General features: G+C 33.1%; 1 protein-coding gene across 5 annotated transcripts in view; it reads left to right on the top strand.

Annotated features, from left to right (window-relative positions):
* Positions 1-20,600, top strand: part of ZNF407 (zinc finger protein 407) — a 609,391-nt gene that overhangs the window by 223,597 nt on the left and 365,194 nt on the right. For all 5 annotated transcript variants that reach the window (XM_072604085.1, XM_072604087.1, XM_072604089.1 and 2 more), the window contains exon 4: positions 8,657-8,731. In XM_072604085.1, the coding sequence (XP_072460186.1) occupies positions 8,657-8,731 (75 nt within the window). The remainder of the gene's footprint in view (positions 1-8,656; positions 8,732-20,600) is intronic.

The raw sequence follows: 20,600 nt of genomic DNA, 5'->3' as shown, positions 1-20,600 counted from the left end.
TGAGCCTAATGTGTTGTGAGCTGTGTGTCTTGATGCTTTCTAGTGTCTGTGATCATCTCTGTGATCATGAAGCTACCCTGATACTCAGTTTCTCCATTCATACAATGAGGATACTAATACTTTCTCATTGTATACCTCCCAGAGATCATAGGGAATCATATGAGTTTGAATTGGTCTTCAAGGGATTCTTATGTTCATTTTGCAGAAATGGCCTTTTTTAAACATAAATTACTATATACATGTGAGGAGGTATTGACGAATTAATTGTTCTGTGGCTAAGTAATAGTTACCTTATTGATATGGAAATTTCATGTCAATTTGGGATTACAGATTAAAGTAAATCCAAATGCTTTAGGTCCTAGAGGAAATACGATATTGGGAGTAGGTATATTTCCTATTAAAACCCAAAATCTTCAGTAGTGTGCGGTTCTAAATAGTCTTTTTTAATTTATTTATTCAACATAATCAAGCATTTATGATGTACCTAATATGTTTTGGGTATAGAAATCACATCAGAGCAACAGTCAAGTCAGCAGCAAAAGTGGATGAACTAGGCTTTTTTATAATTTTTGTGCTATATGTTTCCATTCACAGATTATATCTTAAAAAGAATTCTGTTTTATGTTTTCAAATGCAAAAAAAAAAAAAATAGACAAGCCTATTCAAAATAAAAAGCCAAATGACCCCTTTCTACCATTCTACTGTTCCTTAATGTTTCCAATACCCAATTGCCAATGTGCCCTTGCTATTACAATAATCATTCGATTGAGGCCCGCTGTAATCATAGCCTTTTCCATGAAGCCTTCCATGATTAATCCATATGGTGAATTTTCTTCTGAATTTACCATGTTGCATTTTACATTACAGTTGTTCATGCAACATGTCTTGCCACTACAGAATTCCTTAAAAGCAAAGCCACTGTATTTTGTTTCTAGAATTATTGATCTAAAAGCATGAATCATCTGTAGAATCCCATGTTCTAGGGTTGGAAACCTTGAATAAATTTGACTAGCAAAATAAGTGATTTGCACAAGGTCACTCAGCTAGTAAGTGGTAGAGGCTGGATTTGAACTCATGAAGGTGACTCCTGATTCCAGGCCTTGCACTCTTATCCACTGTGCCTCCTAGTTGTCCCATTCTTTTTATTAGATGATTACCATTGTATGGCATTTGGGACTTCACTGATACTGTTCCTTTTTGTAAATTTACATATGTAATATAAAGTCTGACTCTATTCTGCTCAATAACCTCCAATGGGTCCCTAACATAATAAACTTCCTTATTTGGCAATTTAAGGCCTTCTCAAGTTAGTTCATTAATTTAATCTATTGTTTTTATAACATGAGTTTAAAAAATACATATGAATTTTATCAGAGTGCAGAATGTAACCTAAAATTGCCAAGAACGATCTCAGTTTTTAAACAAGTTTTATTCAAGTCATTTCTTAAGAGGAGAGAATATGTGACTGTCTTATTTGGTCCATTAGAATCAGTTATATTTCCTTCATTTGTGCCTAATATTCACATAGGATTCACAGCTTTGTATTTCAAAAGATATCAGAATAACATTTATAAAATATGACTGTATTTCAGGTTTTAATTTGAAGATACTAATTATGAAATTCTAAGTGAATCTATTACAAGTAAATATAATAACTAGCTTATAGAGGAAAATTTTGTATATTTTTTTCACAACTAATTCAGGAAAGGAAGTATCTTAGTTCTCCAACTAATAAATTAGATTTTAAAAGGAACTATCTTTAAAATTACCACAAGAAATTAAAACTATAAGGAAATCATATTAATTGTACTAATATAAAGACTGAGTGAAGTTTTCTATGTAGTCAAAATTTACTAGTCAAAATTATAGTGTAAGCACTATTGATAGTTGGAGGTTTAACTACTTGAGCAATTTTTTTCAGACATTGAAATCACATCTGACAAAAATTTATGTCCCTGTTAGAAATTATTATAAAATTTCCTAAGCAACTAATCAGTCAATAAACATTTATTACGTATGTACTATGTATTAAACACTGTATTAGGCTCTGAGTATACAAAGACAAAAAACTGAAAAAAGTTCCAGGTTTGAAGTAACTTATTTTCTATAGAGAGAGATAGAATGCAAATATATCTGTTGGGGGAGAGGCACCAGCACTTCGGCGATGTTGTAAGGAAAATTTTCATTTAGAAAGTCATGCTAGACATGAGCTTTGAAAGAAACTGAAGATTCTAACAGGTAGAGGTAAGGAGTGAATGCATTCCAGGCATTGGTTACAAACAACCATTGCAAAAGACATAAAGGAGATCCTCACTATGTCTGTGTGGCTCGGCTTTGAGGCCAGTTTAGGTGGCCTGAGTTATAGCTTGTGAATGACTTTAATTGCCAAACAAGGCAGATTATATCAGGGACCCATTGGAGTTTATTGAGCAGAATAGAATCAGACTTGTGCCTCAGGAATATCACTTGCACCAATATCTGTAGGATGCACCTTTAAAAGGAATGATTCAGCCTAGTTCTATAAACAATTGAAATGAAGAATATAATATTTCTTTCAAAATATTTTGTAATTTGGGTTTTCTACTTCTAATAGAATGTAGGTTCCTAGAAGGCAAGTTGATTTTTTGCTCAGTGTGGTGCCTCACTCATAGTAAGCACTTAATAAATTCTTATTGATTGGTTGGTTGATTTCTGTGAATTCATACTGACCCCTCCACCAGTTGGCACAAATTGTCATTTACAGTGAAGTAACATTTCTGATGTTTCAAAGAAAAAGCACGTCATTTTCCTAAGATTTCTTAGCTGTGTTGGCATTTAGAAGAGACGTTAAATTCTACCCTTATTGGGTAGAATAATATACTTTTCTTTTGTAGATTATCCATGCCCATTGTATTTTCTCACTATGTAATTTTGACAATAGTCTGCTCATTTCCATTTGTAGTCCCCTTTGCGGCTTTTGTTCCTTGCTTACAAAGTTTTCTAAGCAAGTTTATTATGGATACATATTAAAGCTATTGTTTATAGTATGATATTTAGTTTGTCAGTGGCTTTTTTTATACTTTTCCTGCCCACATTAAAACACACAGTTGAGATTTGACTTTTTAACCATCTTGAATTCAAAGTGTGTATGTATTTGTGTGTTTGTTATGTGTGAGTGTCTATTATGAACTTGGCTCAGAAGAAAAACATTGCTCGAGCTTTATATCTGTCTGTTTATCTGGTATCTGACAGTTTTCTTCTAGCTATTGAGGTCTTTGCTTCTCATTTAGCAAAGTCTGTAAGGGCACATATATTGTATGATACTTTTGTTTATACATATCTTAGTTCAAGTTATCAGCAAATCTTGATCTCACTGATATTTTCAATTACATCCTAGATGCATAGTCTCATCATTTTGTGATTTCACTGGTTCAAGTTGCAACCCCTTTGTGCCTGATCATCTTTATATGCTTTTATAGATATCTTCTTGCCCAAGGCACATATGTGATAGGGGCATAAAAGAAATAAAATACATGGGACTTTTCTCTAGAAATGTTTATGAATTACCTGGGAAGAAAAGACTAAAATACATGAAATGAAGAGAAACCGGGGAGCTGATATAATAGATATCACTATTTATTAGTTGTTAAGCACAATGCTACTTCAAAAATGACTTAGTGAATTAACACAAATCAATAAAATTGGCAGTGTGGCCAATTAAATATTTTTTGAATCATTCTTATTTAACAAATAGACTGTTGTGGAGGCTCCTTTCTGTTATATTAAATTTCAAATGTTAGTTTTAAAAAATCCCATTTTAAGATATAATTTTTTATCCTCTGCATTTTACATGTAATACCTAAAAGTAGACTTTAGTAGGAATTTCTATAGTAAGTCAATAAGTTCTTAAAAATGATTTTTATTATTTCCACAAGGGCAGTGAGGTGTTGCAGTGGATAGAGTGCCAGGCCTGGAGTCAGGAAAACCTGAGACTCATCTGCCTGAGTTCAAATCTAGCCTCAAATACTTACTAGCTGTGTGACCCTGGGGACCTGTTTGCCTCAATTTCATCAATTTTAAAATAGCTGGAGAAGGAAATGGCATAACATTCCTGTGTTTCTGTCAAGAAAACCCCAAATGGGGTCGCAAAGAGTCAGGCATGATTGAAAGTCACTCAACGAACATTTCTACAAGCTTATCCCTCTCATGTATTGTCTGATAAAACAGATAAAAATTTAACTGTGGATTTTGTTTATTTCGAGTTCAGTTGGTAAGTAAATATTTTTTAAACACCTATTATGTGCCATGTAATGTACTAAGCACTGAGCATACAAGGAGAAGTAAAAGACTTCTTAAAGTTGCTTACAGGATAATTGGGGAGACAACAAGCAAGCAGACATGTATAAACAAGCTAAATAGGAAATAATTGTAACAGAGTGAAAGCACTAGAATTAAAAATCATTGGGAAAGTCTTCCTGTAAAGATGAGACTTTAGAGGGGACTTAAAGGGCACTAGGGAAGGATACCCCAGGATGAAAAAATAAGGAGGGATAACATTCCAGGCATAAGGACTAGTCAGAAAAAATGCCATAGAAATGGAGTAGAATAGCAAATTGAAGGACACATAATTAGAGATTATGATGTAGATAGGGGTGCGATAGGTTATGAAGGACTTTGAATGTCAAAAAAGAATGATTTTATATTTCATCTTGGATGTGATAGGAAAAAAACTGGAATTTGTTGAGTCAGAGGGTGACCTAGTCAGACCTGTACTTTAGGAAAATCACTTTGGTAGCTCAACAGAGGACTGATTGAAGTGGAGAGAGACTTGAGGCAAGCCCACTCACGAGTGGGCTATTGCAGGTGTCTTAAATTTGAGGTGATTAGGGCTCACACCAGAGTGGTGGCAGTGCCAGAGGATAGAAAGATATATTCTAGAGATGTTCCTAAGGTGAATTGGACAGGTGTTAGCAACAAATTGGTTGGGAGGATTGAAGATAGAAAGGAGTCATGGGTGACATCTAGATTATGAATTTCAGATATTGGGAGAATGGTCTAATTAAGCAATGCTATATCTTCCTGTCAATCCAAGAACTGTCACGGTAACTTGTAGACAGTAAGGGCCACAGCAGTCGTAACATTTTGTCTTCAGCCAGAAAAGGATCATGGGACCAAAATGGAATATAAATTATTACAAGAAATTAATACTTTACTATGGGAGATGTTAACAACCATTTGTTTTTACTTTGTTCTCTCAAGTTAATATCACTGCATGAATTTTGTAGAGCCCAATAGACATAAAATCAAATCCACATTTCACATTCAGTTTTACTGAGGTTCTATCAGTATTCATCAATGAAGTTACCACAATTTAATTGTTCTTGGATAGTGTCCTGATGAGAGAATGTGGGATACATCACTAAATTCTATTAGTTGAATCCTTCTTCCTTTTCCCATTCCATTTTCTTCAGTTTAAGATAACATTTTAAAGACTTTAGGAACCTTTGCTATGTGATGACCATTTTATAATTCACAGTACATCTTCCAAAGCAACTGCAGGAGAAAATGCTTCATATTATATAGTGATTCAAATAGTGAGTTGTTTAATGCTCCTAGAGCATCTGCCAGTCACCTTAATTAGAAATTGATTGTTCAGGGACCAAAGAAGCCTGGGAGAGGGTGGAGTAGGGAATATGCTGAACTCCTTTATTTCTTATAGTGCCTAGGAATGTGTAGGGTGAGAACAATTAGTGACTTGTGACTCTCATTCTTTTCCTTTCACCATATTTATAATAATGTGAAGTATTGCTTTTAAATAACCTACTAGGTATATTTCTTGACTCACTTTGATGGAAGTTATGAGCTAATGACATGTGAGTTAGATACTTTTTTGTTGTATAATATGCAAAGTCAGGATAAATTTTACTTTGCAGTCAAGGAATTCACTTAAGGTGTTGGTCAGTGAATGGGTAGAAGTATAAATTATATCTTTGATGTATTTCTAGTTTGATTTTTGTCAAATACCTTTGGTGGTTCTTGAGATAATTTGTAGGTATCTTTATAGACTCCTGTTTAAAAGATTAAACTGTTATTACTGGTGTTATATAATTAATACAGTTTAGAAAGGAATTGCACTTTTAAAAACTTGCTTGATTGGCAATCTAAAATAAAGTCTTCACAATATATGATGGTGTAACAAGTCTTTAGAATTCAGGCATTTCCTTTTAGTAACTTCTCTGTTTAGTCTCTGATTAGATGTACAAGATCCTATTTAATTATGAATTCATGTTACCTTATGTGTTATGATAATGTTCAAACATCTCTAGCTTCTAGGAAAGTGAATGAAAAATCAAGTAAAAAAATTAGCATGTTTCTTAGGCATCTATTCTGATTAAATATTTGTTAATGTTTGTTACTGATGTGTGTTTTGTTGTGTGGTAACCTAATTCAGCAAATCATTTCTCAGATGAAGACGTTGATTTCATTGAGGAAAATGGAAGCAAAATATGCTTTATTTTATAAATCAGCACTTATTCTTTTATTTGTAATTAATTTGAAAAATAAGATATTTTTTAATTATGGTATAAGATTTTGAAGGAGTAAGATAGAGCAAGATGGATAGTATTTGAATATTGATAATATTTGAATTCAATTTGAATTTAAATATTGATTATTTTAATTACAAAAATTCTTATTTCCCACTATTTTGTCCTTATATTCATCCTGAAAAATGTTTATTCATGAAATATTAAGCATTGTTTTATTGAAGAATAGAAATTAAGCTTGTAGGTTTTACCTTCCTTTTCATATAAATCAACTTTATTTTCATTTCTGATATTAAAGAATGTAGTACAGAAGCTATTAATTGTTTAATTTGGAGACTTTAAAGAAAATTTTTATGTTAAAAATTATCATACTGATTCTGTTCATAATTTTATCAGACCTCTTCAAATTTTACTTGGATACATCAATAAGCCATCTAATATTGATATTAGTATATAATATACTTTGTACTTAAATTTATTTTGACAAAAAGAGCCAATTAAAATATGGAATTCCTTATAGTATACTATAGTTTTAATGGCAGAGTTTTAGTACAATTATTTTGCTAATAAACAATAATTCTATTGACATTTGAATAGCAATAGTAATGATAATGTGATCAATTATTTGGATTTTAAAGATCTCATTTATTTGAAATACATAAAAAAGAAAACAATAGTATTTCAATGCTTTTTTATAATAAGTTAATATTTTAAAAAATAATTTGAATTTTATCATTTCATCTTGAAGGCTGCTCAGAAGCAAGATACTCTGTATTGTGAAAATGTGGGAAAAGATATTAATTTATTTTTTTTAAAGTTGCATTCTTTCTATGCTTTTGTAGCTCATTTGTGGCATAATGTTACCATGCTTTAGAGTTGCTGCATTGTCCATTAGTGAAAACATGTCCAGATGAATTCAGTGTTTAATGTTAAAAATCTTATAACATGCCAGTTTGATTTGTAGCCTTTCATATCATAGAATGCTAATTAAAATCATATTTTTGCATATGTCATGTCTTTCATGTACATATGCAAATAGATTCTATTGCCTTTCAGCTATTAGTAATTAACTTTATGAAGGACAGCTGTAATACATAATTAACAAAAATGTTTGCAAGCCCTTTTCACACTGAAAGTTACAGCAGTAAAAATTTTTGCTTATCCAGAGACCCATTTTAGTCAGACACTCCCAAATGATATCTAAATTGTTTGAAGATATCACATGATATAATTAAATTGATGTTTCAATATTATCAGTGGAAGAATGGTACTCAATAAACTAGCTCATGACTCCTGTCTATTTCATATGTATGTCACCAAAATTGAATTAAAGAAACTGATTTGTGTTTAAAAGAAGATATCGTGTCAGGTAATACTTTTTTGTTGTAGTTATTACAACTCATTATTACAATTGTTGCCACTTAAGTACAATTACGTAGTATAGTATAGGCTCACGGAATTGCTTCTGTTTCATGCCATATCAAAATATTTCCAAGTTTTTAATGAATCATCACAAAAACTATTGATTTTATTTTTGTGGTCCTGTAAATATTTAATAAAGTGACATTTGATTTGTCTCACTCAGTGATAGATAGATGAAATTGATTAAAGGCTATTTATTTTATAACTTTTTAGTCTGATAAAATCACTCAACCTCTTTTGTCCTGTTTCCTCATCTGTAAAATGAAGAATTGGACTTGTTGGTTTCTAAGCTTTTTTTCGTCTCTTAATTGAAGATTTTAAGATTCTAATGGTGTGTGTGTGTGTGTGTGTGTGTGTGTGTGTGTGTACAGACATACACACATATGCACACATGAATGTATTTTATTTGTAAAAGAAATATTGAAAATATTGGAATTATTTTAACTAGTTTTATGATATAGTTGAATAATTACATAGTTTTCCATGTGTATAAAAGAATGTTATATGAGTATTTTCAAATATTATAATATGTCTATGTGACTATTTGCAAATGCCTATCATTCTAAGTTATAACATTAAAAAAGAAATACATTTTCAATGGAGTTATTTTATTTTGAAGATTTAGTAATCTGTGACTCTTGTCTTTGAAAAGCTAATTTTGTATGTTTGAGTGTTTTCTCTAACTATTATTTACGTTTTTCTTCTTCTAGGGTTGCCTTTGTGATGAAGAAGCATTTAAATACTCATCTACTGGGAAAGCATGGAGTTGGTACACCAAAAGAAAGGTAATTACTTCTTATAAGAATTTTAAAATTATTTTGTCAAAACAGGTTTGCCAAGTAATTTTCCAGACTCAAGTTTCTTCAACTCTAGAGTAAGGGAATTTGTCTAGAATAGGAGTCAGCAAACTGTGGCCAAAGGGCCCATATTTTTAGCCTTCTTGTTTTTGTGTGACCTTTAATTTAAGAATGCTTTTTAGATTTTAAAATATATTTGTTTTTCCCATGGATTATAGTTTTCTGATCCCTGGTCTAGATTATCTATATGAACCATTTAAGCACCCAAGCTCGATTATGTTCAGATATTGATGAGAACTTCTAATGAGAAAACTTCTAAAAACTTCATTGCTAAGACAAAGTTCTGGTATGTTTCAGTTTATTTCCAATAGATGATTACTGAGGTTCCTTACAAATTTTAAAATGCTAGGATTCTAAATTTAATATTCTTCTGAGGCTTTAATTTCATGTGACCACTGAAAAAGTTGTTTTTACTAACCTAATGTAACAATTACTGAAATGTGGGAAACCAGGGAAAGTAATTCATCTAGTAGCCTATTGTCAGTATAGACTGTGATAATACATTGATAATTGTCTGCATTGGTGATTTTTAATTCTTCTGGCATTGAAATACTCTTTGACTGATTGTTTCAGTTAACATTATCTCTCCTTTGAAGTGCTGTATGTCAGATTAATTTTGGAGAATATATGTTTTTGAGACTTGGTGACTTTTTTTTTAAAACAGAAAAATAGGATTGTGGAACACTGTTTTCTACATAACAGTCATTCAAGAACAAAAATACAAACATTCTTATTTTTCTATACAACTTTATGCATGTCTGCTTAGAGAATTCTTATTACTTGATCACTTTCATATTGTTAATTTTTAAAATATAATTTTTAATATCCTTACTTGAAAATTGCACCTTACTGATATTACATATATCTTATGGTCACCACCTAAATAGTACTACTGTTGCCATTTCGTGAAAAATAACATTAGAATTGTTATGTCACCAACTGCTAAGTTTTCGGGTTTTTTTCCCCCCATTCTTCTATATCGCCATTTGCTTTATTGCATAGTTTAACTACCTTGGGTTAGGTATATAACTTAGGTAAATTAAGTAGTTAGGTAAATGGAAGCTTAGCCATGTCAGCACCCTAGTGAATATGGCTACTTCTGATATTTTCATTTTTTAGCAGAAATTTGGTTCTTCTTAGTATCAATTCAGTCAGAAGCACAAGTGTGTCACCTTTAAAAAAAAAAAGGGATGGATTTCTCCATATATTTCAATATCATGCTTATACTTCCACACATATTGCCTGAAGTTTTAAATATTTCAGAATGTTTTAAAAGGACAAAAATTATACATTGGCTATGCTAGCTTCATTTATATTTATAAATGTTCAGTTGTCTCAGTAATTTTTAATTTTTTTAGCAGTTTTCTTCTGGTTAGAAATTTTTTTTTAAACTTCAGTTCTTTATTCAAGGTGTATCTCCTTCTTCTGTATGAATTTTCAGTAGCATTTGTCAGGTAGACTTTGCTGCCATCAATTCATTACGTCATGTTGTACTAAATAAGCAACAAATAAAGCATCTGAAGTTTGAAATTTGGCTCCCATTTGGAGACAACTTCATAATGCCTCTCGTTATGGTCATGACACAAGTCCCTCAGTACTTGTCTCACAGCGCTGCCTTCATGTTACGCCTTCCCTCTGAGATTATCCCCAACTTGTCCTGCATGCATCTTATTTTTACGTAGTTGTTTGCGCGCTGTCTCCTCAGTTCGACCCGGACCTCCTGCAGATAAAGGACTGTATTGTGCATTTCTTTCTTTCCCTGTTCTTACCTCAGTGCCTGGCTTAATAAATATTTGTTAACTTGCCTTAGCCTTATTCTTCCTGCATTCTAGCAGTATTTCTTTTTTTACCCTTAGTACCTTCCAAATATTTCTTCTTCTTTTTCTGTTCCTTCTCTCCTTCCTAGTACCAGCTAGCTGGCTAGTACCAGAATATAGGAGTTTAATGTGATATGTTCCCTTTACTCTGAGGTTTGGCAACCTAATATCAGGGTACTACTAGTTCTTCCTGCAATAGCATTAGCTAATGATTTCAGCAAGTGAGCCCCCTCAATTTTGACCTTGTTGTGTACTGTAGTCCAATTTTTCTATCCTCCAGAGTTGACCTAATCTAAAGATCTTTTGAATGAGTGATTTTCTGCCTTTTAAAAGCCTTTATTTTGGCTCTGAATGCTTTCTGTTCATAATACTTTGTATCTGGCACTTCCTTCTAATATACTGTAATACTGAATAGTAGCGGCAGGACTGCAGTAGCAATATAATCTCCCAGTAGAAGTCCCTTGTTGGTGATGGCTAAGATTTAAGTAGTGTAATCTAGCACAATAAATGCCGAAGTGCTTCCCTCTTCCTTTCCACTTTCCCCCACTCCCTTCCCTTAGAGGGGGTGTTGATGTCTTTTAATGGCTTTAGGATGCAAGGAAACTCTTCAGCAGCGTGTTGAACCATCACTTTGGGCGCAACTGTTCTCTAAATTAAATTACATGGTTTTTCTTACCTATTTAAAACATTAATGCCTTGGCTATAATATTGCAAGCTTGCTATATTTTAATTTCTCTAGGACAATATAATCAGTTTACTTTTTATGTTTTGAATTTGATTCTGCTCTCTGATACATTGCCAATTATAGCAAATACTAATAGAAGTTAGCTAAATAGGCTGTGACAATTAGATTAATAATGCATTTTGTTTGCAAGTGTTTAGGCTTTGTGGTTTGACTGATATATGCAAAGATGGTAATTTATTAAAACTAAATTCATATAATTGTACTACAGTTTGATAGACCAAAAAAAAAAGTTGTCAGCATGACTATCACCAGAAACAGAAAAATAAAATAAATTCAAAAGGATATACCAAATGAAAACAAAACACAAATCATACATATTTTAAAAAGTTAGGAATACCACCCCCCCACTCCATTTTATAAAATGCTTTAAGATTCAAGTCTTCTATTCAAAACCACCCTTTGAAATATATAGTCCAAATTGTTAACCTCTCTATCAGTTTCCTCATGTGGAAAATGAGAATTAGTGGGTTAACAAAGGGCACACCACTAGTTTTGAATTCTAGGAGCCAGAATTAGAACTCAGATCCCAGACTCCACGTCAGTCTATTGCTCTTTGTATGAAATCACAGGTTTTTATCTCTGAAATTTTTATCCTCTAAAAACTGTTTAAATTATACTGTTAACAACACCAAATACAATGCTTGCATATACACATGCACACGTGTATTTATATAAACATCTCTAAATACATATATACATTAGAGCAAATTCTAATAACTTAAGACCTCATTCTAAAATGTTTTCTACTCTATTCACATTTCTTTTTGATTTCCCATTATACAATATCGTTTTTTGTGAATCCAAATCCAAAAGTTAAAAATAGCAACAATTATTTATTGCATTAAGCTAGGCATAGGTTATAAAAGAAGTCTATGGAGTTTATAGTCCTTTATCCAAAGCAAGCTTGAAATGACTCAGGAAGGTTGTAGTTGGAAATTATTTGAGATTTTTTAAAAATAGTAACAATGTTAACATCATTTTGTTGTCAGATCAGCACTTTTTGATGGAATTCAGTCTGATCCTGCTCTTATCCCTAAAATTTTCCATTTTAGATATGTCATAGTGATGAGAAAATAATTCTGTTCCTATGGTCAATTCTATTGATTATCCAAATAAAAAATACAGGATTTTCCCATCAAGAATTCTTTGGATGTATTTCTACATGTAATATAACTCCTCCTGATTTATTGTCAACGTACATCTATCTTAAAGTTGACATACAGAAGTCCACTCTAAGTTCAAGGCCCACAGACAGTCATTATTTTGGTATTAACAATCTTCCTTGTAACTTTAGTTTGTACCCTAATGGAATCTTTGGACATACAATTTTATAAGTATTGGACATAAATGTAATTTAATCGTGCAAGAAAAGTACTGGCAGCTGTGATACTTTAGTTTTTATTTGTGTTATCATAATATGTGGTCTTCAGCAACAATCTCCTCCCCTCCTCTCCTCTTCCCCCCCACCATTTAGTTTTTTTGGGTTTATGGCTTACAATTGTATGAGTAAGATTTTTATATTTGAAGAAGCTATGTATGAGTTAAAGTTTCTCTGCACACACTATAAGCAGACAGAACATAATATGCCAAAAGTATGTATCTGCACATATTTTGAAAATTTGTATTTTATTATGTAGAGTTCCCCTCTTCAAGTTATTTTGTGTTTCAGACACAATATTAAATTTGATGGACATCATATAGAGCTATCCTCTCCTCACTCCCTTTTCACTCTTACTCTCACTCTTAGACACTATGCCTGATTAATGAACTAGGATTTCATTTGGGAAATAATACAGTACTTATAATGACTCACCTTCCCCTGTGGGGGACCCTCCCCCCACCTCTACCACTCATTCTCCACCTAGCTTCTACCCAAAACTTAAGAAGTCTCCTAAATACCAATCTGATATTATTATTTGGCTGTCAGTCATGGAGTTCTTTGAGTAATCAAAATTATAGGTCAACAAAAAGGCTATTCAGAGATGCATTTTGTGTGTGTGTCTGTCTGTGTACCATCTTCAGGATATTCTCAATGACGAATTGTATACATGAAACTGTGTAAAAACTATCAAACAATTGAACACCTTGAAAAGGTTATGGTCTGGTCTTGTAGGGAAAGTGAGGGATTTTCTGTTAGGTCCCTTTTTTCTCATTAAAGAATCAAAAGATCTAGAAGAGGGTCCCTGGCATGTTTTGTGACCCTTTTTTGGAACACTCTTCTGCTGTGCAAATAAGATTAACTCAATGTGTAAATATACTTTACTTGTTTTACTCAATCAGCTAGGTGGCTCAGTGGATACAGTGCTGGACCTGGAGTCAGGAAGACCTGAGTTCAAATCTAGCCTCAAACACTTATTACCCTGTGTGACCCTTGACAAGTCACTTAACCTCTGTTTGCTTTAATCCACTGGAGGAGGACATAGCAAACTGTTCCACTGTCTTTGCTAAAAAAACTCCATGGACAGCATTGGCATGCTATGGTTCACAGGGTCATGAAGAGTCAGACATGATTGAATGAACAATAACAGATTGTTTTACTTAAAGATCCTTTTTTTTGCATGATATGTTAGTTATGATTCAACTTTACCAGAGGTGTTACTTAATTTTATTAATTAACCAAAATAATTTACTAGGGAAAGTATTGAAGATATCTTATATGTTAAAGACAAGAAGAAATTCCAAGAGATATTTTGTCAGCACTGAATTTATGTATCATTGAAGTTCATTTTGAAATTGAAGCTATGTTTTCAAGGGGGAAAAAATACCTGATACAAAGAGTTGAAAATTTAGGTGAGAAATACTAATATGATAACTGGCCTTGTGCTATGCTTAACATTATTGTATATCTCCTGTATTGTGTCTTTCGTGAGTTCTTTTAATAGGTTTGAAAATCTCAAAGAATTTTGTGATTCCAGAATCTCCCTTTTAGCTTCCATTACTCATTTCTTCTCCTGGAACCTGGGAATTCCTCAGATCTTTGAGAATCTGTTGATTTCATAATAACATCTCCCAGAGATTTGCTCATTCTCTTAATAATTTTAAATACTGAAATATAAATAGTTTATCTACTTTTTAATGTATCTTTATAGTATGAATATTCCCGAAGTGTGAATCTTTAAGTTTCATAAAACTAATTACTTCTATAATATAGCAAGTTTATGTACAGAAAAAAAATAACTCATAATAGATCTCCTGGGACTTTTGTATTACTGTTATTCAATTTTTTTACCAATAATAAATTGATAGAAATCACATTACTAGGTTATAAAAACTGGTAATGAAATAGAATGGATGCCCAATCTATCCAATTGATCATCAAGCCAGAGTGAATATTTTTATCCATGTAAATTGAAACAGAATATCATAATATTGCACTCTTATCCCTTGATTTTGAAACTCTTTGTATGGTGCTTTTGATTCTTGATTTGGAAAATTTAGGTGTTTTTTATGTGAATATTATAAGAGATATAGAAGGAAAGAACTAAGTTAACAGCAATAGTATACTCAAAAAATTATTATCACATATATTATATTATGGGCTAGATGGTGAAAAGGTATGGAGGCATGGCATAGTATCATGTTTGAAGAACAGCACGAAGGCTAGTTTGACTGGATAGCAGTGTGCATGAATGTATGAATGAAAAGATACCTGTTATGTCTCTGTTAGTGATGATAAATAATATACACCTAAGGTTTAAACGGATTATCTGTAACCTTTTAGAGCATATTTCTGTATATTAATTACATTTTGTAATGTGTATAGATCTATGTATGGAGACACACATAGTAGTTACCACCTGTTTATCATCTAGGACAAATTTATTTTTAACTATTGATTAAGTAGAAATGGTTGGGCAAAACATCACTAGATGATCTCTTATCAGAAGTCAAATTCATCGATTTCAAAGAATTGAGGAATATAATACTCAAAGCTCAGAAGGTTAACAAAACTGATAAATTATTGGCTAACTTGATTAAAGAGGAAAATGAATTACTTATAAAAGATCATGTTCTCCAGAAGCTCCCATTTGAAGTTCCAAAAGATCACAGAAGACATGTGAGTCTTGTCAAGAATACACAAGAAAGCCAATATCAAATCATTGTTTATATTCTGGAGTCAAAGAAGTAATTTTTTGCTTTAAGTCATGCTCAGTCTCTAGTGTCCTTTCTGTTATCCTGAGGTTAATATTAAAGAAAAAACCCAGTTAGTCTTTAATACTTTCATTTATGATTTCATCTATGTAAGGACTCTATACATTGCAAACTGCAGTCATCCCTGCCCTCTCATGTTATGGGACAGCCTGCCCTCTGTCTCATGGCCTCAAATAATAGTGTGCATTTACTTATTTGTTCATATGTCATATTTGCCTAGTTGAATTTAAGCTTTTTGAAGGGAGTGACTTTTAAAAATGTTTTATCTTTACTATTTTATTTTCTAGGACACTTGACTCATAAATAGCTACATTCTAAATGGGTTGTATGTTAAAGAGAGGATTATTATTATTTTTTACTAAGGTAGGATTTGGGCTGGTTAACTTCTGATACTCTTTCCATTGCTGAGGTTTTCTGATAAACACCATACCATGCAGACCTCAGAGGGGGTGGACTTATTGTAGAAGTAGGCCAGAGAATTTTTAAAGGATGTAAGAGAAAGTAGCCTAATGATTAGATACCCAGACTGCTTGTTAGAGCTGGGGGCCACGAAATGAAAAGCAGCAGGGAAAATTTGAGGTGGGTAAAGTAATCCAGAGGATTAGTTTAACCTTAACTGTCTTATCTTTTGGTGGAGAAAATTCTTTTTGGACAGTGGATAAAAGTGAAAGGAACGTGGAGCCAGATGCGTTTTGGGGGTTGTAATTGTGCATTGTACTTTCTGTGAGCTGGACAAATATCTAAGAGGCAGGATGTAAAGAAAGCAGTAACCATGAAGATGACTTCTCCTGGGGTGGAAGTGCAATCCTATACCCTAGAGCAGGGGTGGTGAACCTGCAGCCGCAAGACCACGTGTCCCTCTAGGTCCTCAAGTGCCCTTTGACTGAATCAAAACTTCACAGAACAAATCCCCTTAATAAAAGAATTTGTTCTGTAAAACTTGGACTCAGTCAAACGTCACGCAAGGCTGGAAGGCCACATGTGGCCCCAAGGCTGCATGTTTTCCACCCCTGCCTTATACCATATAATTTTGATAGTCCCTTCATTTAATAAAGCAGATATTAGGAGCAGTTCTTGGTGTTTCAGCTTACTCCAAGGAACTGAGAAGAAGAGGTCAGTGTTATTGCAGTGTAAGGATAAACTACTGTCTGTGAGGGGTTGATTCACATTGTATACAATGTGAGAGAACTCACTACGGATAAACTCTTTTCTCACAAAGTCAGGAGGCAAGGTTTTGTACTGAGAGAAGAATGGCCTGATATAAGAGGAAAAGAGCTTTGCAATTTTTTTTGGAGTATATTACAGAGAGTCCATCAGGAATAAAAAGATTACTATGCAGAAATAAGCCTAATTGAGATTACATAAACTGTATTTGTTATGGAGTTAACTTGCTGCTTGCTGCTTTCTTAAACAGTGTTCAGCAGCAGATAAGAGTAGAGAAGGCCTCTGGGAGGGAATGGTTCCCTGAGTCAGTTCTGGAGGGAAAAAAAAGCAACGCTGATTCCTTGTGATTCCCAAGTGTTCAGGGGGGGTCATAGCCAAGGTTAGTACCTTATGTTGTTGTTCTGTTGTCGTGAGAAGCAAATGAGATGCAGTGCTTTTGAAACTGTAAGATGCTATGTACTGTTTAGGTATTATTTTCATTCACTCATCATATTTGATTAGTGTTCAGATTCTAAATAATACCATTTACATGGGCTGGAACATCCAATTTTAAGAAATGTTTCCACAGAAGTCAAGATATAAAAGAAAAGACCTATTTGGGAAAGATTTTCAACTTAGTGTGTTTGCTAACATTTTTTTTTTTTAGAATCCTGAAATTTGTGACTCGAGGATAACAGTATTCCTTACCTTCATTACGTCTTTTATAGTTTTCATAGAACTTTTACACACATTTGATATGCAGGCATTATCTTTAGGTAAGCATGCATCTTTACATCAGCAGAGGTTTAGAGAGTTTGGGACTTATCCAAGTTAATATACCTTGACAATGGTGGAATCTGGAATAGAGCCTTGCTTTTCTTGTGACTTTTAGTTTTGTGTTCTACAGTTCACTACTGCCTTTCAATATAATCTATTAAATGAGAGTGGAAAGGTTTTATGCTTCTTTCTGTATGAGTATTATTTGCAAAAGTCGTTAAGTAGTTTTATGCTATTTAGTTTCAGCTAAATATTTCCATCCCACTCAGTGTTAAGTACTGAGGAAACAAGGACTAGTTGATATATAGTCCCTGCCCTCAGGGAGCTTGTTTTCTGCTGGAGTAGAGAGGAAGAAATAGAACATTCAGATGTATATAAGTAGGTATAATACATTTTGAGGGGGGATAGAAGCTAACTATTCTGGGGATTCAGGACAGGTTCCCTGAAGAAGGCATGGCCCCGCAGACCTTAAAAGAAATTGAGTCTGAGAGGTGGAGTTTATTAGAAAGTGAATAAAAACCTAGACGATTGACTATGCAAAGGGGTTTGATATGGGAAATGAAAAGCTGAGTTGAGGGAAAATGTAATAGGTCAATTTGCCTGGACGGTACGAAGAAGAATAATGTCAGTGTAAATATAGGCTAGAATTTGAAGAGTTTTATATACCAGGCTGAGGAGTTTTTATCTTTTTCAAATTAAAGATTTTTGAGAGAGAGTGACACGGTCCTTATGCTTTAAGATGATTATTTTTGTGCAGAAGGTGAATTAGACAGTTCAGCCTATCTTCACAGAGACCAATTTGAAAACTTTCAGTTGTCCAAGGATGAAGTGTTGGGGAGATGAACAAGGATGTGTTTGGAAAGAAAAGGTATGACTTTATAAGTCTCTGAATAATCATTAGCAACACAATACAGCGCTTTTTAAGTTTTTCATAATGTTGTACATATGCTATCTCATCTGAAAGTGGAAAAATTACAGACATTGAAGATGCAAAATCAATACTGAAATTGTGAACTCGAGTGACTAGAAAGGTAACAACGTTTTTGAAAGAAATGGGGAACTTTGAAAGAGTTTAGAAAGGTAGGGAATAATGATTTCTGCTTTAGATATGATTCACTTGAGATTCTTAAGGAATATCTGATGGAAATGTCTAGGAAGCAGTTGGTGATGGAAGACTCTAATTCAGAGTAGAGATGAGACCTATACATACATTTTTGGGTGTCACCTCCATGGAGATGATAATAGAAATGATGGGGGCTGATGAGACCTTCTAGAGTGGGTATAGAGAGAAAAGCATGACCAGTGAGAGGACCTTGGGGAGACTCACACAGACAGAAGGCAGGAGATGGATCCAGTGAACTCTGTGAGAAAGATTGAAGTGGAAGGAAGAGGAGGGATTAATTAATTAATCATTCAGAATCCTGGAGAAAGGTGTTTTACTAGAGATGTTCAAATGGAGTGATGCCACATTTCAAGAGGTTGAGAAGTAGGTAAAAAAGTAGGAAGCAGTGAAAAGTATTGAAAATTTTTTTTTCCTGAGAATTTTGCTGTGACAATTTGGCAGAAACTAGGTATAGACCAACATTTTACACTGTATACCAAGATAAGGTCCAAATGTGTACATGATTTAGACATGAAGAGCCATACCATGAACAAATTAGGAGACATGGAATAGTTTGTCACGTCTATGGATAAGAAAAGAATTTGTCACCACACAATAGATAGAGAGCATTACAGAATATAAATTAGATGATTTTGAGTATATTATAAATGGAAAAGTTGTTGCCCAAACAAAACCAATTCAACCAATATTAGAAGGAAAGCAGAAAGCTAGATTATTTTTTTACAGCACATTTTTCTGAAAAAGGCATCATTTTTCAATTATATAGAAAACTGCATCAATTTTGATAGTTTTCTATATATTATTTCTCTATATATTTCTATATATACCACTCATTCCCAGCTGATAAACGTTTAAAGATAGGAACAGGTAATTATTGGACAAAGAAATCAAAGCTATTTATAGTCATATGAAGAAAATGCTCTAAATCATTATTGATTAGAGAAATAGTAAATTAAAACAAGTCACCCCTCTCAGACTAGGTAATGTTACAATAAAGGAAATGTTAAACGTTGGAGGGGATGTGGGAAAATTGGGGCACTAATGTACCATTGGTCCAGCATTACCACTTCTAGATCTGTGTCCCAAAGTGATTAAAAAAACCCCCACAAAATGGCAAAGGATATGTATGTACCAAAATATTTATAGCAGCTCTTTTTGTAGTGGTACCCAACTGGAAAGTGAAGGCATGTCTATGAATTGGGGAATGATTGAACAAATTGTGGTATGTGATGTTGATGGGATTCTACTGTGCTATAAGAAATGACAAGCAAGATGCTTTCAGAAAAACCTAGAAAGACTTGCATGAAAACTGATGCAAAGTGATGTGAGCAGAATTAGGAGAATATTGTAAACAGTAATATCAGTATTGTAATGAATTATCAACTATCAGTGACTTTGCTATTCCCATCAGTACAAAGATCCAAGACTCTTCTGAAGGACTTAATATGAAAATGCTACCTACCTCCAGAGAAAGAACTGATGCAGTCTGAGTGCAAATTGAAGCATACTATTTTTAGTTTTGTTTTTATTTTTATTTTTTGTCTGTTTTCTTTTTCAACATGATCAATAAGAGAAATAAGTTTTGCACGATTACACATGTATGTCCCATATCAAATTGCTTTTAGGGAGGGGAAAAGAAGAGGAGAGAATTTGGAACTCAAAATTAAAGAAAAATTAAGGATGTTAAAAATTGTTTTGACATGTAGTTGGAAAAAAAAAAAGCTTGGTTGTGAAAAGAAGACTCTTCAAGCAAGTCTTATTGTTATTTAAAAAAAAAAAACCCGACTTTTTAACTGCGTTTTTTATTCTATACAAGTTACTCTGATAGGCCCTGGAGATTAGACAAAACTGAATTAATACTCCAGCCTTACTTTTTAGGAACTTAGACACACACATATATTTCTGTTATAGAAATTAAAAGGATGTATATACAAGAATGAGATGAAGTAGTATGAGAATCAAGAGGAGAAGAATAGTATTTTTGGCGGTGTGGGGTTAAATGCTTCTAGGGAGTAATGATCTGACTGAAAAAATTTCATG

Source organism: Notamacropus eugenii, chromosome 4 (assembly GCF_028372415.1).
Source record: "Notamacropus eugenii isolate mMacEug1 chromosome 4, mMacEug1.pri_v2, whole genome shotgun sequence".
Lineage (NCBI taxonomy): Eukaryota > Metazoa > Chordata > Mammalia > Diprotodontia > Macropodidae > Notamacropus > Notamacropus eugenii.
Note: the sequence above shows the minus strand (reverse complement) of the source record. Positions and strands in the feature narration are given on the sequence as shown.